This window comes from Pteropus alecto, unplaced genomic scaffold (genome assembly GCF_000325575.1).
Source record: "Pteropus alecto unplaced genomic scaffold, ASM32557v1 scaffold25, whole genome shotgun sequence".
In the NCBI taxonomy this organism is placed as follows: Eukaryota; Metazoa; Chordata; class Mammalia; order Chiroptera; family Pteropodidae; genus Pteropus; species Pteropus alecto.
The window spans coordinates 34,830,764-34,851,625 of NW_006441955.1; the positions used below are offsets into that span (position 1 = coordinate 34,830,764).

General features: G+C 34.9%; 1 protein-coding gene across 5 annotated transcripts in view; it reads left to right on the forward strand.

The window, feature by feature from the left end:
- Positions 1–2,914: 2,914 nt before the first annotated feature.
- The window catches only part of CDC7 (cell division cycle 7), a 24,814-nt gene continuing 6,866 nt past the window's right edge, over positions 2,915–20,862 (forward strand). For 2 of the 5 annotated variants that reach the window (XM_006919400.3, XM_006919402.3), the window contains exons 1-10: positions 2,915–3,033; positions 3,711–3,904; positions 11,437–11,520; positions 12,920–13,055; positions 15,244–15,337; positions 15,421–15,563; positions 16,483–16,735; positions 17,378–17,473; positions 18,226–18,404; positions 18,994–19,076. In XM_006919400.3, coding sequence (XP_006919462.1) covers positions 3,790–3,904; positions 11,437–11,520; positions 12,920–13,055; positions 15,244–15,337; positions 15,421–15,563; positions 16,483–16,735; positions 17,378–17,473; positions 18,226–18,404; positions 18,994–19,076 — 1,183 coding nt within the window. In that variant the 5' untranslated portion in view covers positions 2,915–3,033; positions 3,711–3,789. Of the gene's footprint in view, positions 3,034–3,157; positions 3,622–3,710; positions 3,905–9,261; positions 9,287–11,436; positions 11,521–12,919; positions 13,056–15,243; positions 15,338–15,420; positions 15,564–16,482; positions 16,736–17,377; positions 17,474–18,225; positions 18,405–18,993; positions 19,077–20,862 lie in introns of those variants that run through there. The other 3 variants (XM_006919401.3, XM_025051952.1, XM_025051953.1) reach the window with 3 other exon arrangements.

Below are 20,862 nucleotides of genomic sequence, written 5' to 3' on the forward strand. Positions count from 1 at the left end.
TAATAAAACACTTATTCTATGGCTAGCACTGAACTAAGTACTATGAAGAATAAAAGAAATCTTTAAAGAACAAGGTCCTTCTCCACAAGATTACAGTCTAGTTGAATGTGAAATGCACAGAAGTGGGGTTGTAGTTCAAAGAACACGACAATATATTTAATAAGAAACTAAATTGTTCAATACGGTTAATTAGAAAACGAAACAGCAAGTGATAAAATTACTTGTAGTTGGTCTCTAAGGAGTTAACCATGAATTAGGGGAGGGACAGGCTCCTGGGCTGAGATATTTAGAGAAATGGAAACTTTACTGACCTCAGAGGATGCGTAGATAGAAACAAAAGACAAAAACAAGAAACACACACGCACACACCCATAGAGGCAGAATAAGCATCCTGTGAAGGAAAAATAGTGAAGGCATTGGCCTGACCCTAAGAAAAACTTAGTGTTATGTAGTTATCACCATCCCTAAGTAACAATTATTAATTCAACAATCAACCCATCTCCAATCTGCTCCTGGAGATATAAGTGCAGCTAATCATTTAAAACCTAAATTCTCATTATTCATTAATCCCAAAGCCATTTATTGACTCTCTAGGGATAGTACATAGGGAAAGGAAAAAAATGCCTTCTATAAATTAAATGAGCTAAGAATATCAAGTCTACTAGGCTAAGCACTTTAGGTCTCTTATCTCACTTTACCAAGTTCAATTCCCCAGCACAATTAAGCAAGTATTTTGTTGATTTTAGATTTTTGAAATAGATTGTCAGAGGTATTGAATAACTCATCCAGGTTACATAGCTAGTATAAACCTTATAAACAATTTGGGAAACAAGATTCAGTCATTCAAATAAGTAGTTACTATGCACTTAATAGAAAAGATACAAAGAAAAAGTTAACTATACAAGTAAATATATGTTAAATGGAGGAAAATAACTATGGCAAGAATGATGATAACATGCTTTATAGATGAATGTGACAACTTCTAAATCAGTGTTTTTCACCCCTGTTGCACATTAGAGTCATATGAAAGAGTTTTAAAAAAATCTGATCCTTGGATCTCATCCCCAGAAATTCTGATGTAACATTTCTGAAGTACAGTCTGGGCTTCAGGATTTGTGACAGCTTCTTGAGTAATCCTAATATGCAAGCAAGGTTGAGAACCAATGTTCTAGAATAGTGCTTCAGAAGCTCTAAAATTGGAGTCAGAATAGTCTGCTCTTTTCATATCAAAACAGATCTTTCTTCCAACAAATTTAACTACCCTCTGGAATGTTCTAATCTCTGAAATCCCAGTTCTCACTACTCCATGCACCATCTACTACTTCTGTCCTTCTAACTCAGCCTAATACCTCCACTATGCCAATTCTTAGATTACAGAGAGAGTTCCAATTCATCGTTTCCAGCACTTTTTATCTATCAATTGATCAATTTATCACCTTCCTAAACCCTTTCCATCTTATCTCCCAAATAATCCATGGTGCATCATTACAATCACTTTGAGGACTTATAAGAATTTTAATTTCATAATTTGTGACCCGATATTTGGATTTTTACAGCTTGAGCTCTGAAGCTGCTTGCAGAACATAACTTCACCCTTTTGGGCTCCAGAACTGCCTGCAGAGCCAGCAGCCCCACTCTTGCTGATTGTACTGTTTGATAAATTTTATTCCTTTTGTTGTTTTTAAATAATACTCCCTATACCATGATTGCATGATCAATGACAGCTTTTTTGTTTTACAGGCTTGGGCTGAAACTAGGACTTGATAAATAATCATATAGTACCCACTGTTCTCACCTACAACCCCATTTGCTTGATCACTAAGTCAGCCAACCATTGAAAGTCCAGTTGCCCCCACCAATCAGAAAACAAATGATGTAATTTATGGTCTCGTTTCCCCTAGCAACCCATCTCTTTGATCTACAGCTCCTTGCAACTCTTGCTTTTATAAACCCTACTCTAACCCCTCCATTTTGGAACATATTCTAGGTTCATACTCAAGGGCTATGTTTCCTGGTTTGCAAATCATTATCTGAATAAACTCTCTTTAAATTTCTTTTTAAAGACGGTATCTCTGGACTTTTGTTTACAACTGCCTTACATCATGTTCAGACATGATTACAAAGTGATTTTAGTTTTGTCTTGATCCACCGTGGTCACAAAGTGGTCTTGCCTGATGTCGATGTTCTCTGAAAGTTTTCGCCCTTTAAACATACCAAGCTTATTCCTAACTCTGCACTTGTTCTATCCTTTACTTGGTAATCTTTATCCCTATAGGCTCTCATCATAGTGCCTTGTTCCTACTATCACCTACTTCCTTCGGAGCACTAATGAATATCTGAAAGACTGTCCATTTATTTGTTTGTTGATTGTCATTGCCTCACTGGAATTTAGCTTCATAGTGTGTGTGTGTGTGTGTGTGTGTTTCTGTTGTGTTCACCTCTGTAAGCCCAGAAACCTAACTTTTAGCCAAGGGCTCAATAAATACAGACTGATTGACTGAATGCCACCGTGCTCATTTCTGCGAATAAAACCATAGCCAACCAGAAATTGCATTTTTTTCCTCGTTTTTAAGGGAGAGGTAGGGCACTCAACAAAAAGAAGTAAAAATAGGGAGTCAAAGTGAGTCTTTAACCGAGAGTGCTCAATGTCTTTTGTGGCCAGAATACATCGGGATGTATTAAGAATCCAAGATCTGAGACTTCTTGTTTCTGAATTATCTTCTTTCCTGAAAATTGTGTTGGATCCTTAACCTTATGGTTCACTCTTTTTCCTAGTAAAAGATTATTCCCGGGCTTTATTTCTGTAACCGCTTGGGGTAGCCAAGGCCTTGGGGGAGAAACCCAACGTCCTTGCGCAAGCGCCCAAGAGAGTATTCCGCTGCGCCGACGGCTTTGCAGTGCGCATGAGCAACTAGAAGCAGCGAGGCGGGAAGTGTTGCGCAGGCGCATTTGGCAGACTCGGTAGGTGGGCCGCTCTTGGAGGCGGCCGACCTAGGCATCTCGGGAGCCACAGAAGTCGTTTTCCCTTAAACCGTGAGTTTCCGACGGTTTGTTCCATGGCGCGGGATTGTGAGGGATTAGAAACGAATTCTGGATCGTGACTTCGATCTTGTCTCAGCGTAATACTGCCGATCCTTTTAAGATCCCGCTGGCCTACGGCGGGAAAGTCGTGCGCCTGCGCACTAATCATCCCGTTCGGTCTCGGATCTGAGGGAGGAAGGGCCTTCCCCACTCTGCTCGCGGCCCGCGCTCCCCAAGGGATCCCATTCATTCCCTCTTCCCTTTTTCCTTCCGGCCCTCGCGGCCAATATGGTATCAATTCTCCAGCAACTTGCGTGGGGCCTTGGACGAGCTTCCTGGCGCTCCCTCTCACTAGTCAAGCGATTTCCTCAAGTCCTCTTTCTCAGGTCAAACTGCTCTCCTCACTGAGGTCTCCCTCCCACTCCCCATTCGCCAGACGTCTGACCCCGGGGCAAGGTCGGTCCCGGGGCACCGTGCCCTGCACCCTGACTAGGAATTTACCTCCAGCTTACTGCCCATATTTCTGGAAGGTAAAAGTGAAGCAAATGGAATCCTTAGAAATGGCCCACCGTTTTTCTCCTTTGGGGATTTGAGCATACGGTGCGTTTTAAAATGTTTGCCCCTTTGAGGGCAGTGGCATATTTTAATGCTTGGTTCAGTGAGTGATTTAAATTTCTCATCTTCTCCAGTATTCTAATTTTCACAGCTGCCTTGCTCCTCTGTGGACATGACCCCTTAGCTGGCATTTTGCATCCCAGTTGTTTTGTGATGGAGGCGTCTTTAGGAATTCAGGTGGACGAACCTATGGCATTTCCTCCCCTGCGTGAGGGGTTGCAGACCGATGGCTCGTTAAAAAAACATGAGCAGAATTTTAAACCACCAGGTATGTGTTTAATTCCAAAGATGTACATGCAACAATTCTGTAATTTCGATTATTTAAAAAAATTTACTGAATCTTAAAGTGAGTTGTATGTATAAATAAAAGCACGTTTACAAATCAGTAAAGCTTCCTAAGATCTAGATTTAGGACTGGATTGCATTTTAGGAGGATTGTAGTCCAAACACGCCATTTTACAGATGAAGTTGCTAAGGTCTAAATATTAGTGATTGTTTAAGAACACAGTTTGTTGATACCCAGACCAGAAGTTCTGTACTCCTGCACCTATGTTCTTATGTCTCCTCACCATATTGCATTAAGCTTGGATTTAGAAATTGACATGGGAGAGATTTTCACTTAAGTATCCAAAGGCAGTATTCAGTGACAAAATAAATGAAATGTTTATAGCAGTAATACAACACTATATTACAGTGTACATCATGAAGTGTTGTTTGACCCTAAAAGTGAGAAGGAAAGGGTCAAACAGTACCTGATCTTGTACACTAAAATGTGCACTGTCTAGCACAGTCCCTGGTACATAGTAGGTATTTGATAAATATTGGTTAGAGGAGTCCCAATTGACTATTTTTTCTTAAAAGGTAGCTAAATCGTTTTCATCGTTGTCTTAATAAACATATGTAGTGCTTGCCTAAAGGATATTAATTTTGACCTTTTGTCTGTAATATATACTTAATATACCACAAAATAAACTTTAACCCCACTCTAGAAAAATATGACACATGCTTTTGCTTTCTAACTAAAATTAAACTCATCTTTGGTGTCAAAATGAGTACTCTTCCTGATATCCCTATTTTTGGTAATAAAAGCCACTATTATTACATTTACCTATACTTAAAACTTCAGAGTTGTTTTCAATTTATGCTTTGTATTTGCTTTCCATATCCTGTCAAGCAACCTTTTCTTTTTTTCAATGTGTGGCTTTGCCTCTTCCTCTCATTCCCACTTCCACCACATTAATTCATTCCCTTACACTTTGCTTCTGAATTACAAGTTTCTTACCTAAACTAAACTGCCTGCTTTCACTTTTTTCTTCCTCCCGTTAATCTTGTACACTGCTACTAGAATAATCTTATTTTATTTTAATTTTTTTTAGTTAAACTTATTGGGATGACATTGGTAAATCGTACGGATTTCACATGTACAGTTCAATACGTTCTGTGTGTATTGCATTTTGTGTTCACAAATGCAAAGTTAAAACGCCACTTTTCTTACGATGCCACCTTCATCCAATTTCATGGATGCTGTTTCTCTTCCCTTTCATTTTTCTTGCAGTTACCTGTTTCTCATGGTCATTGGACACGTAATACAGTAACACAGTCATTGTATTATTCTTGTATTGTTTAGTACTCTGTGTATTTTGTCTCTTCAGTTATACCAAGAGCTCCTTAAAGGCAGTATCTCATATAGGTCTTGACGTATGTTGTGCATTAGGCACAGTATAAATGGATGAATCTGACTTGATTCTGGCATTATGTTCAAGGTAAAGCTACTATTTTAATGTGCCTCTGAAAATCTGGGAAATAGAGTGGGGTGAACTTTAAACTTCTAAAGTTTTATGGCTTTTATGTACTAGAACATTGAACATTATAAACAGTACCTTTGATAATTTATAAAACATACTGAGATATTGTCTCTTTCATTCCCCGAATAAAAGCTAAGGTTATATTAAAAACGTAACTTCAGTAAGGAGAGTAAAGCTGATGAGGTCCAAGCACATAACTGTCTTATGACCCAATGTAATTTACTTTCTCTTGGTGGAATAACTGTTGAATGATGGGACTTTTTCTATATCTTTGTATTCCCAGAACTTAACAGTGTCCAGCACATAGTAGGTGCTTGAAAATATTGAATGAATGGTTTAATGCAAGGATATAAAGTAAAATAGTGTAATAGATGAACAGCATGGCCCTTTGGGGTACTTATCAGCTTTTTATAACTTTTTTTTTTTCTGATAAAAATTACACATGCTTATTGAAGAAAATTTAGAAAGTATAAAAGGCCAAAATAAGAATATATTATCCAAGCATCACCATGGTGACATTTTGTTATATATTCCTTTAGTCTTCCTGTTCATACAGATAAAAACAATTTTGTTTCAAAATTTATCAGTTTCAGTGTACAGTATAGTGATTAGACATTTATATAACTTATGAAGTGAACACTCCAATGAGTCTAGTGCTCACGTAACCCCATACATAGTTATTACATTATTATTGACTATATTCCCTGTGTTGTACTTTATATTCCCATGACTATGTTTATAACTGGCAATTTGTACTTCATAATGTCCTCACCTTTTTCACCTATCCCTCCAACTTCCTTGCTGTCTGATAACCATCAGTTTGTTCTCTGGAGATACGTTTTTTTCAAAAAAACTAAATTGGGATCATAGCTAACTTATTTCTAGTCTCCATTTTTTACTTAGCAATATATATCGAGCGTTTTGTATGTTAAATATTCTACAGCTTGATTTAAGATGACTGCCTAATGTTTCATTGATAATATGCCATAATTTATTTAATTTCCTTTTCTTATTGAACTGATTGTTTTCCTAATAAGAAAAAGTTAAGAAAAATGCTGCAATAAAAAGTACTTGGCATAATATTGGACCAAATGTTTACTCTTTCAGCAAGTCTTTTTTTTTTTTTTTCTTTTTTTAAGTACCTACTATATGCCAGGTTTAGCAAGGGATAAAGATCTATTCAATAAAAGAAAATATAAACTATATATACACTGAATGTCTTATCCATACTGTTGAACTGAACTGGAAGGTTTGCTTTCAGTGTATTATATGGATGCTCTTAGCCCATGATTTTAAAATGGGTTATAGATACCATCTTGATTTGCCTGGAACAAATCTATTTTATACCTGTTGTCACTCTTACTCTCAAGAGTGCCCCATTTTAGGTTAAATTATATGGTCTCCCTAGTTATAGACAGTGAAAATCAGGCAATACATGTAGCCCCAGAATAGGCATGATATATATTCCTGGACTATCAGTTTTACTCCATGGTAAGTAATTGAAAGCATTTCATTTATTTGACTATTTATTAAATGTCCGTTATGCCCATTCACTTTTTTGGGTGCTAGGGATAAATTATGTATAAAACAGACAAAAATCAATCCCTTAATCTATTGGAAAGAAATAGACAAAAGAAATGTTCAAAAGTGATTAATGCTGTAAAGAAAATGTAGAAGAGTAGGGGAAATAGGAAGTATTAGGGGAAGGGATTGTAATAATCAGTTATTGGTCAGAGAAGGCTTCAGTGTAGCAACATTCAAACTAAGACTTGAAGGTGGTAAAGGATTGAACTTTGCTCTTATCTGGGAAGGAGATAACACTCCCTGAGATGGGAGGGAGTGTGCCTAGCATTTAGGAATAAGCAAGGATGTCATTGTGACTGGAAGTGGGAGGGTGATGTGAGTCAAGTCAGAGAGGTGTGAGGAGAGGAGGTAGATCTTTGGCTTTTCTGTGGAGCAAGTTCTGAAACTATTAGTAGATTTGAGCAAAATAGTGATATCGTGACTTAGCTTTAATAGAATCACTCCGGCTGCTGTGTTACAGATAGACTATAGGCCAGCAAGGGTGAAAGCAGGGAGCATGGTTAAGGAGGCTATTGCTTGTTTAAAGCCAACTGTATAAAATGGGGACATTTAAATAATTTTTTAGCTTGTGGACATTTCAGGGTCTTCCCCCAATCGTCAAAATATGTATATTGGTCTCTGCCTTCAGGAATATTTCCCAGCTTTTGATATGAATTCTCTTGTGTGCTGGTTACTCTCATCTCCCACTTCAGAATTTGAGGGTTTTGCATTCATTTTGGTTGTCAGGAAGTTTTACTGTTGTTTAAAAATGTCATAATTGTTCTGTAGTGACAGGAAACCTTAATATAAACATATTTAGAGATTCGTAAAGATAGGTAAGTACATAGTGAGTAATGGTGTGGAAGCATATGAAGCTTACATAGTCATTCACATGGCTTGTGTATTATAGTATTTTATTAGATATATTTTCTTTCTGGTGATTTCTAACAGCTAACCAGCATCTCTGCTACTAACTGCCAGCTCATACTTAATACAAAGGGAAGTTCCAAAGTGTGCAACTCATGGGAAAACCATAGATTATTATAGTTGGAAGGTAAAGTTCATCTAATCCAACCCCTTTTCAATTTTACAGATTAAGAAACTGAACACTGTATGGTTTAATGATAGGATTAGAATCTAAATCTTTATAGATTCCAAGCTTTATCTATATTAGCACTGTCTAATAGAACTTTCTGTGATAACAGAAATTTTTCTTTGTTGTCATGTGTGGCTAGTGTGACTGAGGAAATTAATTTTTTAATTTAATTTAAATTAAATTTAAGTAGGCGCACAAAACTAGTGGACAGCACAACTCTACTACAAGGCTTTTGGTATTATTAATCACATACACAACAAAAATATGTACATACATACTTCATCAATACATTAAATAATAAAAAACTACAAAGAAGGTTCCTAGACTGTTTCATCCTTTCTAACCACCATTGATTGTAAGATACACCATTTTATGGAAGATACACCATTTTATATACTATTCAGAAATGCTGCCCTTCATACTATGATTCAGTGCTTTATCACCTAGAATTTTTTTATTTTATACTTATTGAAAGATTTTTTAGACCTATTAGACAAATAATTGTATGTCTCTGGAACATACTTAAAAAATAAAATTTTCAGATCTCTTTCTAAATCACTTTTTATTCTCAGTCATTGATGTTCTGTTTTCCCTCTCACAATATTGACATTAGTGATCCACAATTTCTTTGAGAAATCCATTTTTTTAAAAGCCATTGTTAATGGGTCCTCAAGAAGAGCCCAATTAGGTAGAGTTGGCCCACATTTGATTTCTTCTCCACTACCTGTACTGTTCCTCTCTACCACCATTTGGTACTTATGGATTAAATGTGAATGCTTCTCTGTGGTTTCTTGGATTTGCAAGTCACTGACACCTGTTCTTTAAGTTTTGATGCTAGCGGACAACTGTAAGTTGCATCCCAATTTTAGAGTCATTAAAATGTATCTCAGAATCAGATGAACTATTGAATATAGCATTTTAGTATCCATTCATGGTGCCTTTCCTGTGACGCTGGAATTTGAAGCTGGTTGGAATTGACACTCATTAGGAAAGGTTCTAATGGACTGTGGCAACTGTGACTATTAGAAAGCCTGCCTTTCCCCCAGGCCTTGGTTTTTATTTCTAGAGTGAAGTAGTGGGGTAGCTGATAGTGAAATAGCTGCGGCTGTGTTTGGCTTCACTCTAACTCTTAAACTTTTGCTTTTTTTTTTTTTCCTACAGCTATCTTTGAGAGGCCATAATGATGGTAATATTTCATTCATTCAACAAACGTGCCAGGCACTGTCTTAACGTAGAGTTGAATATACTGTGCTGAATTATATAGACAGGGAACTTGTATTGGTGGAATTTATATTTTAGTGGGGGAGGGCACACAGCAAACAAATAAACAGGATAATTTTATAGTAGATAAGTATTCTGAAGACAATAAACAGGATGCTGTGAATAATGAGAGGTACGCTAATTTAAATAGAATGTCAGAGGGGACTGTGACAGCTAAGCCAGCCACATGAAGTTCTGAAGGAAGAGGATTTCAAGCAGAGAGAATAAGAACAAAAACGTTAAGGAAATAATGTTAATAACAATAAGAATTACCACTATTATTTAATATTTACTATGTCCCAGGAATTGTGTTAAAAGCTTCTCTTACATTATATTATTTCATTGCATCCTCACAGTATCTCAGTGGCATGGGTACTCTTATTACCCTATTATCCCCTTTTCTATAGATGGGGACACTAAGCTTACAGAGATAAACTGTATGCCCAAGGAAGGTCATACTGGCTGGTTAACAGCAGGCTGGGATTCTCCCATCTCCAAAACTGGTACATGTAATTACTGTTGTATTGCCTCTTGTTTTGAAATGAGGAAGCTTCTCCAGTTCACTTATGAAGTAGACAGACAGGTGAGGGTAATTTAAGTAAGTCTTCCTATTTCCTTAAATGAGCCGATATAGTGGAAAGAATACTGGACTAAACCTCTTGTTTATTCTCCAGCTCTTAATATTCTTCTCTCTCAAATTACCCACTTGTCATCTTCTTGCTGAAAAAATTCTGTGGCTTTCACTTGCATTCTCTGCCTTTCCATTCCTTTACTACATTGAATTTCATTATCTCCCCACCCTACGCTCTCCCTTTTCCATGTCTTTGCATATATAGTTCCTTCTTCCTAAAATGCCTTCTTGTACTTTTTATACTTGGTGAGTGCTTCAAAATACAGCTTTAACTGTCACTTGAAGCTTCTTGGAACCTTCAGTAGTATTCATTTCCCTCCCCACTTCTACCCGGTAATATATGCATTCCTCCATGATTACAATTATTGTATTATATTAACAGTGAGATTTTAACATCTGTCTCTTCCACTATACTAAGGTCTTAAAAGTAACAGGGCTGCACCAAATCTGTTCATTTTTTTTAATATGGCCATTCCTGAGGATTTGTTAAAACAGTGTTTGTTAAATGAATGAGTCTATAGACTTATCAGCAATACCTCTGTGAAATTGGGCAAATGATTTAACTTCTCTAACTAGGGTTTCCTTATTTTAAAAAATCGGCGCAATAATTCCTGTTCTGCCAATATCACTGAGCTATTGTGAAGATCTGAAAAGATAATCTATGTGAAAGTGCTTTGAAAATGTCTTAAAGTGTTATACTATGCAGCGTATTATGATAACTTAAAAAGTAGCTGATGTTTGGCCTAGATATCAAAATAAAATCTGATGACTCAAGTACGTAGTTCTCTTTTGTATTCAGTAGTTTATTGCATTTTGTATAATTGCCTCTTCTTATTTTAACAATGTATGTTTTTGTAGAGTTTACATTTAGTCAAAAGTAGCAATTTATCTGCTGTCAGGGATAAAGAATGCTATTGTTAATGGGAACAATTTTTTAAAAATATTTTTAACATGCCTGAGAGCATTAGTAGACCTTCTCTTTGAAGAAATATTGTGAATATGCAATACGTAAAACTTTCCCAAGCCTGTAAGATTTTATATCTTTGGGGGAAGGAAATAGTTTTAAAGAAGATTGCACTGTGTCCTTTTCATGCCATCTAGTGATCGTAGCACAAATTGTTTAGTTATTTTTTAAGTTTAAATTCTTGATTGTGTGGTACTGTGGGCAATGACAATGTATCTGTTAGTATGTAGTAATTCCAGAGTAGTAGAAATTAGGTGTGTGATTCTGGGACTTATCAGTTTTTTCTCTTAGTTCAAGAGATGTGAATGAGTTATAGCAGCTTGATGGGGTTTTAATTATTCTTATGTCTTTAAGGCATATTATACCTGTTTATTTGTAACTTATTCATGTTTTAGAATTTATTTCATTGAATTTTTTAATTTAAGAAAGTATAAAATATACTCTCATAAATTGTAATTATAAATTGCTTTTTCCTTGATAGGTGTTAAAAAAGATATTGAGAAGCTTTATGAAGCTGTACCACAGCTCAGTAATGTGTTTAAGATTAAGGACAAAATTGGAGAAGGTAATTTGGGGATATACTTTATTATCTTTTTAAGTTTTTTTTTTCCTTTTCTGTTTTCTGTTTCATCTTGATGTTCATTATTATTATTAAAAAATACACGTTTTTAAAACATTAAGACTGTGTTTATATTACTAATTATGGTAACAGCTTTTCTTTTTTCCCTGGAAAGAATGACAGAATAAATATTTAAGTAAAATGAACTATTTTACTCTTTATACTTGTATGCTATTAGAACTATTAATATATCAGTAATGTTATTAATGATAATTATTAAAAGTAAAAAATTTAAGATTCAGCTGGGGAGATTTGATCAAGAGAAGCCAAATCTTTTTCCCCTTTCTCTATTACAGTTAGGTAGAATTGTACTTTGAAACATACGTGAAACCTAAGATTGCAAAATGATGAAAATGGAGTTGTACAATATTTATAGGATGGTAAATATTAACAAATACCATTGAAAAGACTGACGATCATTTTAATTGAAAGATGAATTTGGCAGACAAATGTGAAGGGAATGAGAAGACAAAGGTTAATAGAATTTTTTGGTGGCTATGTTGAGAAATGCTTAAATAGTAAAAAAAACTTCCATATACTTCGTTGCTTGCTTTTCACAATCAGAAGGATCAAATGAGAAAAGTCTTGACGATTGGGGGCAGAGAAGTTAGAAGATGAGAGATTTGGGATATATGAAGCAGATCTTTACATCTTATTCCTTACCTTTTTTAAACTTAGTGTTCAAAACTTAGCGTTCAAAACTTTGTTCTGGAAAACAGTGAGGTCCTCACAAATTGATAACTGTTTCTGAAGGAGGAAGGGGATGAGTGTGTTCTAAGACTTAAATAAGTTTGGGAAATGTAGCGTGTATAACTCCCTTTTGGTTATCCATGATGAACACATTAAAGGCTCTGGAAAATTTTGTAGTAAAAAAAATACTGTTTTAACTCAGTATTTCTCAATTTAATTGACCACCAGATCTTTTATTTTTTTTTCCTCTTCAGTTCATTGCTAAATTTAAAGATCCAGGTGTTTTTGTAGACTATTATTTCTACTTTTTTAAGAGACCTGTATCCAAATCTTAAAGTAATTTTAAATGACAGTATTATAGAAAAATACTTATTAGAATGGCAATATATTATATTAACCCAGTTAAATAGATTTACTATAGAGCTTTGGTTAAATTAATATAGTATCCCCTGAAGAACTAAGGACAGATAAGAATTTATTAAAAATTGAAAAAAGTTATATTCACGGATGTTCGCTCTTTGTGTTTATTATTAAAATATTAATGATAGATTCTAGTTTTATGTGTTCTAAACAGTTTTTTATGACCAGTTTTAGCATTGTTTTATTAACATTTCTAAAAACCAGTTATTAAGAAATCTAATAAATTGTCTTACAGGCACTTTCAGCTCTGTTTATTTGGCCACAGCACAATTACGAGTAGGACCCGAAGAGAAAATTGCTTTAAAACACTTAATTCCAACAAGTCATCCTATAAGAATTGCCGCTGAACTTCAGTGCCTAACAGTAGCTGGGTAGGTAATTTAAAGACTTTAATTGAACTGGCTGTATATAATTTTTAAGATTTTTAGTGATGAGATTGTCCATTAATTAAACATTCTTCAGTCAGTTGTATACAGTTTACTAGTACTTTACCTCTAACCTTGAAATGGTTATATTTATATTAATTTTTCTAGTAGATTTCCCTCGAGGCTAAACTTGACTTCCTGTTTTTTTACCATTTCTTTTCCTTTTCTTGCCAAATCATAAACCTTGGCATCCATGGTCTAGATTTTTTTTTTAAATGTGGGAAACTCATATTTCACTTCTCCCCCAGCGATGGACGGGCTCATCTCATTTTTATTTTGAACAACAGAATCCTCTGGCAGGTCTTTCTCATTGGTTTCTCTCTGCTAGATCATTCCTATTGTGATCCGGACATGATCTAGTATCTCTTATCTCCCATGTACTGCCATCCCACTTCCAACTGTTCCATCATTTCTTTGCTTCCCTTCACAGTCAGACTTCTCAAAAATTATCTACACATGCTATTTTCACTTCCACACACCCCCTTTCACTATACATATATTATGGCCACTCTTCTCTCTGGTAAACTAAAACTTTTTGACTTCATTTTGCCACTTCCTTTTTTTGTTCACAGGAACTCTGGGCACTGTTTAACGTAATTGATTTGAACCATTATATTCTGACTTCTTTCCTGCCGCATACTCCTTGTTTTCTTCCTGCTGTTTTTGGTGTTTCATTTTCAGTTCTTCCTCTTCTACCTGACACCTAAGTGTTGGAATTTTTCAGAGCTCGATCCTGGGCTTTTTTTCTCTAGACTTTTGCCTAAGCAGGGTCATGTATTTTCCACATGACTTTAAATACCTGCCTATTTGACATTTCCACTTGGGTACCTAATAAACATCTCAAATGTTAGTATGCCAAAAACTAAATTTTAATCTTTCTGTTTTGCCTACCAAAAGAAAAAAAAAAAACCCTATTTCAACAACCTGTTTTTATCTACCCATCTCTGCAAATAGTACTATCTAACCAGTTGCTCAAGCCAGAATCATCCTCAAACCTAGTAATCATCTTTAATTTCTCCATTTCTCTCCTAAACCACATCCATCACTAAGTCTTGCCCATTTTACCTCCAAAATGTCTAAAAACTCATCACTGTCTTTCTTCTCAACCACTACGTTAGTCCAAGCCTAGATCACTTTAACTCTTTTCCTGTTTAGAAAAAGAAAAGTGCAGCTAGCTGCCAGCATTCATTTAACATCACATGTAAGAATGCTACATTTTCTAGGATGTGACATTTTCAGCGATCGAACTACTAAAAGCAGAACGCTGTAAATAGAATGATGTCATTTGTTTCCAAAGACTATCAATATACTAGAGCAATGCGAAAATAATAATAAAAGCAAGCTATTTCATAGCAAACTTTGGGGGTAAGGTTAGGATTATAATCCGCAAGTTACTTCAGGGTGAATGCTGCATCCAAAAGCACTGCGGGCAAGTATTCTCAGAGCAGACAGGAAAAGGGCTGGTATCCATGTTGTTTTGCTCACTTAGGCTCAAAACCATGGAAATCAACTTTACCCTATTTTTATCTTTTGTGAGATGCAGTATAACATAGTGACATTAAGAGTGTAGATCTGGAGCAAACTGCCTGGCTTCAAATCCTGGCTCCATGACTTCCTAGTTTTATGGGGATCTTCCTTAACCTCTCTGTGCCTCAATTTCCTTATCTGTAGGAAAGGGGTAGGAAGTAATAGCACCGTTCTCATAGAGTTGTTATAAAGATTAAGTGACTTTGTTAATAGATGTGAAGTGCTTAGATCAGAGCTTGGCATATAGTTAATGCTCAATTTTTTAATTCATTCATCACTATTACTATTTTATCTGCTACTAAATCTTGTTAATTCATTCTTATTATTCATCTTTTCATTCTTACTCTGTCACCTTTCCAGTTAAAACTATAATTATCTCGTGTGAACTGTTACAATCTCATAACTGGTGCTATTTTTGTTTTTTTGTTTTTTAAAAAGCTTTATCTTGTACAAGTCAGTTAAATGTGTATACTATCCTATATGATGACAGTTTTAAGTTAGTCTTCTAGCATTGTTTATTCATTGCTAAATTGCATTAAAAAAATAAGCATAAAGTTTCAGTTTATTTGACCTTTCCTCTAAAGTTCACTGTGCATTTTTCCACTAGGGGGCAAGACAATGTCATGGGAGTTAAATACTGCTTTAGAAAAAATGATCATGTGGTTATTGCTATGCCATATTTGGAACATGAGTCTTTTTTGGTAGGTTTTGATATTTCTTGAATCTTTATTAACTGAATATTTAATTGAAAAAAATTATGACCTTACTCATAACTTCATTTTAGGACATCTTGCATTCTCTTTCCTTTCAAGAAGTACGGGAATATATGTTTAATCTGTTCAAAGCTTTGAAACGCATTCATCAATTTGGTATTGTTCACCGTGATGTAAAGCCCAGCAATTTTTTATATAATAGGCTCCTGAAAAAGTAAGTATAGAAAGTTCAGAAAATATTTACACTTAATTGAATTTATGCTATGAGATCCATCTCTTAGACATAGAACATACTGTAGCAGCCATGCACAGGTTTTTTGTTTCAGATTTTCATTGTGATTGAGGAAAGAAAATACATTATAGGAGAAGATAAAATTGTATTAGTACATCCTTAGATGTTTTTCATGGATCAGTGGAAATGGCACTTAGCCAAAAGAAACTTAGAAAGGGTCTAGTCTTTTTTGACCTTACACATTTTTCTTATCTCTGGCCCTCATTTTTTTTTTCTAGCAAATGAGGGGATTAGATCACGTGATAGCCAATTTTCTGTTTCAACACTGTTTTGTGTTTATATTTTTTATGCTGATTATATGCATGGAGGCATTGAAAGCTTAAATACTGCTGTTTATACAATGGATCATATAAGTGTGGTAAGAAGAATAGTACTCTAACTTCTTTCCTTAGGCCTTCCTACTCCTGACTTTTCTCTTTAGCTTTAATTAAATCGTATTTTAAAATTGATTTTTAATTTCTTTTAAATTAAAAATTATCTTATTTAATTAAAAATTATCTGCTATGATGACATCTGTCACAATTAGAAAAGAATGGATTTTGTTTATTATATTCTGCATTTCTTGTCTGCTTTGTCAGTATAGGCCAATGGAAAAAGGAGATAAAGATTTTGTGTGTGTGTGTGAGAGATACCTATTTTCTTAATTTTCAATTCTAGTTAGGTATTAAATCCTTACCTTGTCCTTAGAACTTACTTTTCTTTTTTAAGAATGTTATAAATCAATTCTTAATTGATCCCCAAAGAATTGCAGTTTCTATATGAATATAGTTTGAACATATTGTGATGTTACCAAGCTTCAATTGTTATAGAGAAGTAAAAAATGCTTTCTTTTGTTTCTTAGGTATGCCTTGGTAGACTTTGGTTTGGCTCAAGGAACTCATGATACGAAAATAGAGCTTCTCAAATTTGTCCAGTCTGAAACTCAGCATGAAAGTTGTTTACAAAATAAATCCCATCTAATCACCGGAAACAAGTTTTCATTAAGCGGCCCAGCAGCACCTAAGGAGCTGGATCAGCAGCCCACCACAAAAACTTCTGTTAAAAGGCCCTACACAAATACACAAATTCAGATTAAACAAGGAAAAGATGGAAAGGTTCTACCTTTTTTATTTCTTAAGTACTAACACATAAGTACTAACACAGTTTTAGAAATGTACTCCTTTGTCCAACAGAGGGAGGTATAATACTAGGATAATACTTGCAATTTAAAATATTTTTTATTTACATCTGTTATATAGTCAATTGATTCGATTTTAACTAAGTTTTGTAATGGATTGTGTTACTGTTTCAAAACTGAAATTTACTTGGTAGATTTGTAATGTCTTTGTCATTACAAATTACATTATATACGAAATGGAAAATAATAAATTTTCCCTGCATGTTATAAAGTTAAGATTAATTATCCTTTTTAAAAGAAAGCATTAGTTTCAGGGGAAAAATTCTGAAGTGTCTATCTCCATTTTAGCTGCACAGCAAAATGTAACATCCATGCAGGTGGATTTTGAATTTTTTAGTTACACATATATTTGTGGACTACGATAACATTGTATGGGTGTTAAGAGTTGTGTGTAGACTATTTTCTCCTTTCACAGAAGTGTTTTGGTGCCTGAGAATGACTCGGATGCAGCTGTTTTTGTTTCATGTCACTTAACTCTTTAAAAACTATGGCAGAGTACAGCTGGCAGAAAGTGTTACAGATATAATCCTTATTTTCCTTGTTTTTGTTGGTATTGTAGGAGGGATCTGTAGGCCTTTCTGTCCAGCGCTCTGTTTTTGGAGAAAGAAATTTCAATATACACAGCTCCATTTCACATGAGAGCCCTGCAGTGAAAGTAAGTAATGTAGCTTAATAAAGTGCATTCATTAGTCATACACTGAAGAGAATTTAGAGAATGGCTAAATTAGCATTTATTATCAGTAAGTTTTTAAAAGTAGAGTTTTGTTTTGGCAGAAGGTATAACTGCTTTGAGCATCTAGTCAACACTTTTATTTTCTCCAGCTTTTTTTCTTGAACTTTCCTGATAGAATTTTTCATTAGCTATTGTTACTCTTTCTCTAATGGAATGTTTGGAACATTAAGGCCTTTTCTCTCATTGACTAGAACGTGAATTCTCAACAACTGACACATTTCTGTCACACAGTTGATAGTTTAGAAATGTTTATAAAATTGTCATCAATGTTAAATGGTTTTAAATCAACTTAAGATATCCTGTAACAGATAAGTAGCATGAGCAACAAATTAAATCTCTGATTTTAGCCAATGTACTTGTGCAGTTTACAGTTCTGAAATGGAGTTAGACACTAGAACGTAACTAATTTTTTTGTAACATATTAAGAAAAGTTCTAATAAAGTGTAAGTCAAATATTTACCAAACTAGGATTATTTAGTATATTTTAATATGTGTATTCAACAGAAAAACCTAAAAAGACCTTAAATGTTTTCATAGACAACTATTTGTTTACAGTCAAGTAGTATATTTTGCAATTTTAAAAGTTATGCATCCACTATTCAATTGCCATATTAGCAATTGAAGGCATCATGTTAAATGTCATGAAAATTGAAAATGAGACTTTTCTTTTACAGCTTATGAAGCAGTCAAAGACTGTGGATGTACTATCTAGAAAGTTAGCAACAAAAAAGAAGGCCGTTTCTACAAAAGTTATGACTAGCGGTGTGATGAAGAAAACTACCAGTTCCTGCCCAGCTAACCTGACCTGTGACTGTTATGCAACAGATAAAGTTTGCAGTATTTGCCTTTCAAGGTAATCTGTTTTGATGGTGCTATAAAATCACCAGCATGATGCCAGACAAGATTAGAAATTGCGTCGATTTGAGTGGACAGTTGTTTGAGTGAAAATAAATAACACAGTTCTGTGAACTACATAGGCACTGATGCCAAGTGATAACTTCAAGAGCAAGTGATAACTAATGTCACATATTATTCATTTGATGTGCATATGCTCTGGAAAATACACTCATGCAAATAATTTTGGTGGAGGAATAGCTTATCAGGAATCTTAGACTTGCACATGTTGCTTGCTGATTTAATCTTTTGGTTTTTTTCTTTATTTTTGCCAATGTAGAATAACCAGAAAGATTGTCATCTACTCTTATCATCTACTACCTCTTTTTTTTTTTGCCTGAAAGTTACCTTAAAACCTATCTGGAATAAGGCCTGGGAACGAGTTGAGGGGGTGGAGAGGGATCCATGGAAGCAAAAATCATTTGCTTTAAAATAACATAGGTATCAAGGCAGAATTTCTTATGAACTAAATTGATAAATGTTATATTTTGGTCTTAACTAATTAAACTTTTAACATAACTAGAAAAATCTTATTTCATCATCTTAAGGCGGCAACAAGTTGCCCCTCGGGCAGGTACACCAGGATTCAGAGCACCAGAGGTCTTGACAAAGTGCCCCAATCAAACTACAGGTATGTTGCACTAGAAATACAGAACTCAGGTAAAATTGATTGACCCAGGTGTATTTTATGTATTTTATTTTATGATCTTTATCTGTTTATGACTAATATTTGAGCTTTTCTGCATTTAAGTTCTAGCAATGTGGTATTGCCATTTTTAAAGATAATACTGTTTATAAAAGTTTCTAATCCTAGTGTTACCTTTTTTTAAAAACTGTTTTAATAGATCACATTGTGGTTGTCCATTTACAAGATGATTTTACCAGAGATTTTGTTAACATCACCTTTGTGGGGGAAGAACTTGTATTTAGTAGTCTTTGCTAACTTAAAACTTACAGCATTTTTTCTGTTTGCCTAATACCTCAGATGTTTTCTGTGATGTCATGTGATTGTGTGTTTCATTAAAATTATTTTTTGTTGTTGTGAAAACAATCTTGTTAAAAAGATTTTCGAAAAAGGAAAAAGTTGTCATGGAGCTGGGACCCAGGAAACATCGAATAGGCGAATTCTATCATTCACTTGGATTATGGACTTTAAAGAAACACATTTATTCATTATGTGTATTCTGTATTGCTAACAATACAAAAAAATGAAACTATCTGCTTACACTCTCGTTAGGACACACTCAAATAATTATTAAATACTCCATTGAGTATAGATATTTAGGGATTTCTAACTATCTTTACATGAAGGGATTTAGAAGAAAGTTTATGAAGAGAGACCCTCTGAGAAGGGGGTTGGGAGGTTGATATTGAGTCATGAGCAGAAAAACCACGTGGTCTAGTCATGCAGGAAACAATAAAAGTTTAATGTAGCTAGAATATAAGACAGAAGTCAAAGAATGATGAGAAATAAACCTGTAAAGAGGTAGACAAGGTCAGATCACACTTGTTAAATAGCTTGGACTATATCCTATGGGTTTTAGAAAGTTATCAAGGGAAAAAGATCGTAATAACTTTTTGTTCTAGATGTATTCTGGCAGGTGTGCAGAGAGTATAGATTTTGGAGAGAAGTGGCCCGCAGTGGTCCAGGTGAGAGAGGATAGCCTGAGTGAGGGCATTAGTAATAGGAATGAAAAGAAAAGCAAAGGATTGGAAAGGCAGAGCTTAGATAATTGGATGCAGGATTTGGGTGTGAGGTGGTGAGGGAAAAGGCATCTTGAATGTTTATCAGATTCCTAGCCTGGGAGACTTAGATGGGTTCTAGTCACCAAGGTGGAGAATAAAGAAGAAGCAACTGGTTTAAAGGAAAAGATAAGATTGGGGGCATAATTAGTTTGAGATATTTTAAGGATATCCAGATAGAGATGTCCAACAGAATAAAAATAAATCAGAAGCTCAGGGACACCTGGTTTGGAAGATAAGTGTTATTGTGATACAAATGATAGTCGAAGCCAAGAAGTGGATGAGCCAATCAGGGAGAGTGTTAAGGGGAAGAGGTTGGAATTCTGGAGACACTCAGCACTTGAGGCTCTGAGAAAGCTTTGAAGAAGCAGGCAGAGGTACAAAGGGAACCAAGAAAGGCAGATGGTGATACAGTGGCCAAGGAAATAGGGAGCAAATCTGGTGATACTTGGAGGTCAACAATTGGGACAAAGATACCCATAAAAGGAAAAAAAAAAATGTTTTTTTGACACGAGGCTGAGCTGGTCTTAATCTTAACTGTCAGAATTCTGGATATTAAAGTTTCTATAGCAGAAGTTAGGGTTAGCACCTATTTGAAAGAGCTTCTGATGTTAAATACTTTTCACTAAAATGAACCATTTTTACTACTATGGTGTATAATTTTTGAGGAGCAT